The sequence below is a fragment of the Oncorhynchus mykiss genome, chromosome 2 (genome assembly GCF_057628025.1).
Source record: "Oncorhynchus mykiss isolate SJ-2025 chromosome 2, ASM5762802v1, whole genome shotgun sequence".
Lineage (NCBI taxonomy): Eukaryota > Metazoa > Chordata > Actinopteri > Salmoniformes > Salmonidae > Oncorhynchus > Oncorhynchus mykiss.
In genome coordinates, this window is record NC_143023.1 from 100,961,367 (window position 1) to 100,964,013 (window position 2,647).

Below are 2,647 nucleotides of genomic sequence, written 5' to 3' on the forward strand. Positions count from 1 at the left end.
CAGCTGACACATTGGTTTTATGACACAGACATGTTCTGGCTATCACTACTCACAATTCATTGTTAGGCACAATATCGTCTCATCTCAAATGTGTTCCAGAGGATTATCATTCACTAAGGATAAGAGGTGGTCAAGGTCCCTATCCCTAAAAAACAGATTAGTTGCCCTTTGTCTATAGCAGTGGTTCTCTACTCCAGTCCTCCAGGACCCCAACACAGGTTCTCTACTCCAGTCCTTCAGGACCCCCAACAGTGGTTCCCTACTCCAGTCCTCCAGGACCCCCAACACAGGTTCCCTACTCCAGTCCGCCAGGACCCACAACACAGGTTCCCTACTTCAGTCCTTCAGGACCCCCAACACAGGTTCCCTACTCCTCCAGGACCCCAACACAGGTTCTCTACTCCAGTCCTTCAGGACCCCCAACAGTGGTTCCCTACTCCTTCAGGACCCCCAACACAGGTTCCCTACTCCAGTCCTCCAGGACCCCCAACACAGGTTCTCTACTCCAGTCCTTCAGGACCCCCAACAGTGGTTCCCTACTCCAGTCCTCCAGGACCCCCAACACAGGTTCCCTACTCCAGTCCGCCAGGACCCACAACACAGGTTCCCTACTTCAGTCCTTCAGGACCCCCAACACAGGTTCCCTACTCCTCCAGGACCCCAACACAGGTTCTCTACTCCAGTCCTTCAGGACCCCCAACAGTGGTTCCCTACTCCTTCAGGACCCCCAACACAGGTTCCCTACTCCAGTCCTCCAGGACCCCCAACACAGGTTCCCTACTCCAGTCCTCCAGGACCCCCAACACAGGTTCCCTACTCCAGTCCTCCAGGACCCCCAACACAGGTTCCCTACTCCGGTCCTCCAGGACCCCCAGCAAGGGGTTAGGCTGTAGGGAACCACTGCTGTAGAGCAGGTCTAGGGAGCAGGATGTAACCTAGTGTAACAGAGTAGGATGTAACCTAGTTTAACAGACCTCTCTCCCAAATGCCCTGACCTAACAACTCTACACTTATCCCTAATAACACACTTAATCTCCATGGTTGCCATCGGTTACCTACTACAGTAGCGTCCAATCGTTGTGTGTTACTTAGCAGTAATAACACTAGGAATACGAACAGCCTGATGATGCTGCTGACATTCTTATTAGAAAGTTAACATTTTGTATCTGTAAATTAATTCAGAGTTAAAAACCTAATTATCAAACAGCTGTTCCCCCTAAATAGCAGCAAATAGCCAATAGCAGTCAAATCTCTATACTCACCATTACCATTACGTCTCAGTGGAGTGATCAGGACAGGTACGTCTCAGTGGAGTGATTAGGACAGGTACGTCTCAGGTAAGGTTCTCTGTAGTGTAGTGATGTAGTGTGATGTAGTGTGATCTGATGGAATGAAACTGTAGAAACGTGTTGATATATTTATAGAGGACTTCTCGTAGTCACCGCCCTCACAACTAGCTTGGCTTTGGTTTGGATGAAAGAGTTCACTGCTCAGTAACCTGTCTCAACTGTATGTACCAGAGTGACACCATTGTGAGAAAATGGAGAGAGAGAGAGAGGGAGAGAGAGAGAGAGAGAGAGAGAGAGAGAGTGAGAGAGAGAGAGAGAACGAGAGAGAGAAAGTGAGAGAGAAAGTGAGAAAGTGAAAGAGAGAGAGAGAGAGTGTGTGTGTGTGTGTTTGTGTGTTTGTGGGTCTCTCTGTTTGTGTGAGATAAAGAGAGAGAATACTCAAAGAAGAGGGTAAAGTCATTGAGACAGAAAGACTGGTTAGTAGATCTGATATCACATATCATGTTTTATCTTATGTTCTACACTCCACAGATGAGAACCCTTTTAAATACGCCTTTTTGGTTCCAGGTAGAACACTTTTGGGTTCCATGTAAAACAGAGTGTTCTACCAGGAACCAAATAAAGATTATCCTATGGGGACAGCCTTTTGGAACCCTTTTTTTCACTACCACACAATAGACTGAAAGGGTAGACAGTCTACTACCACACCATCTGACTCATACAACCTATGGCTGACTCAGGCCTCAGAACAGGGTGTGTCGTGGGCAGGGACAGGGAGTGAGATCACTGCTCCTGTGCAGGTGTGTTGCAGGTGTGAGTGCTCCGTCTGCTGTCCGTACGTAAGGGCAGAGGGTGGGAGAGGAAACAGGAGGGTGACGGAGGTAGGGCAGAGAAGGGCATGGGACTGGGAATTAAATGAATGAATGACATTTTTTTTGTGTGTGTGTGTGTGTGTCAAACCTCCAATTGGCAACCTATCCCTTATGAGATGAATTGACACATAAACAAACATTGCAATAACTCACTGTGGTAATTAAATTGTAATTCTTCTCTTCTGGTGTTCTCTGTATTGCGCATAAAGAGTGAAAAAATGTCTGTATACACACACTGTATACACACACACACACACACACACACACACACACACACACACACACACACACACACACACACACACATAAATAACATTTATAGATAAATAAATACAGAAGAAAAAAGAAAACAAAAGAACGAAAAGTCACTTGAACCCAGTCTGGCACAGAGAGAGGATTCATCTGGTAGACAAGCCTATACACACTCTACCTACACCATGTATATACACCATCTATATACACACTCTATATACACCATCTATATAC

General features: G+C 46.5%; 1 protein-coding gene across 1 annotated transcript in view; it reads right to left on the reverse strand.

Annotated features, from left to right (window-relative positions):
• The window catches only part of pkp3a (plakophilin 3a), a 56,831-nt gene extending 55,316 nt beyond the window's left edge, over positions 1-1,515 (reverse strand). The window contains exon 1 of the mRNA XM_090214271.1: positions 1,263-1,515. Coding sequence (XP_090070397.1) covers positions 1,263-1,271 — 9 coding nt within the window. The 5' untranslated portion in view covers positions 1,272-1,515. The remainder of the gene's footprint in view (positions 1-1,262) is intronic.
• Positions 1,516-2,647: the final 1,132 nt, after the last annotated feature.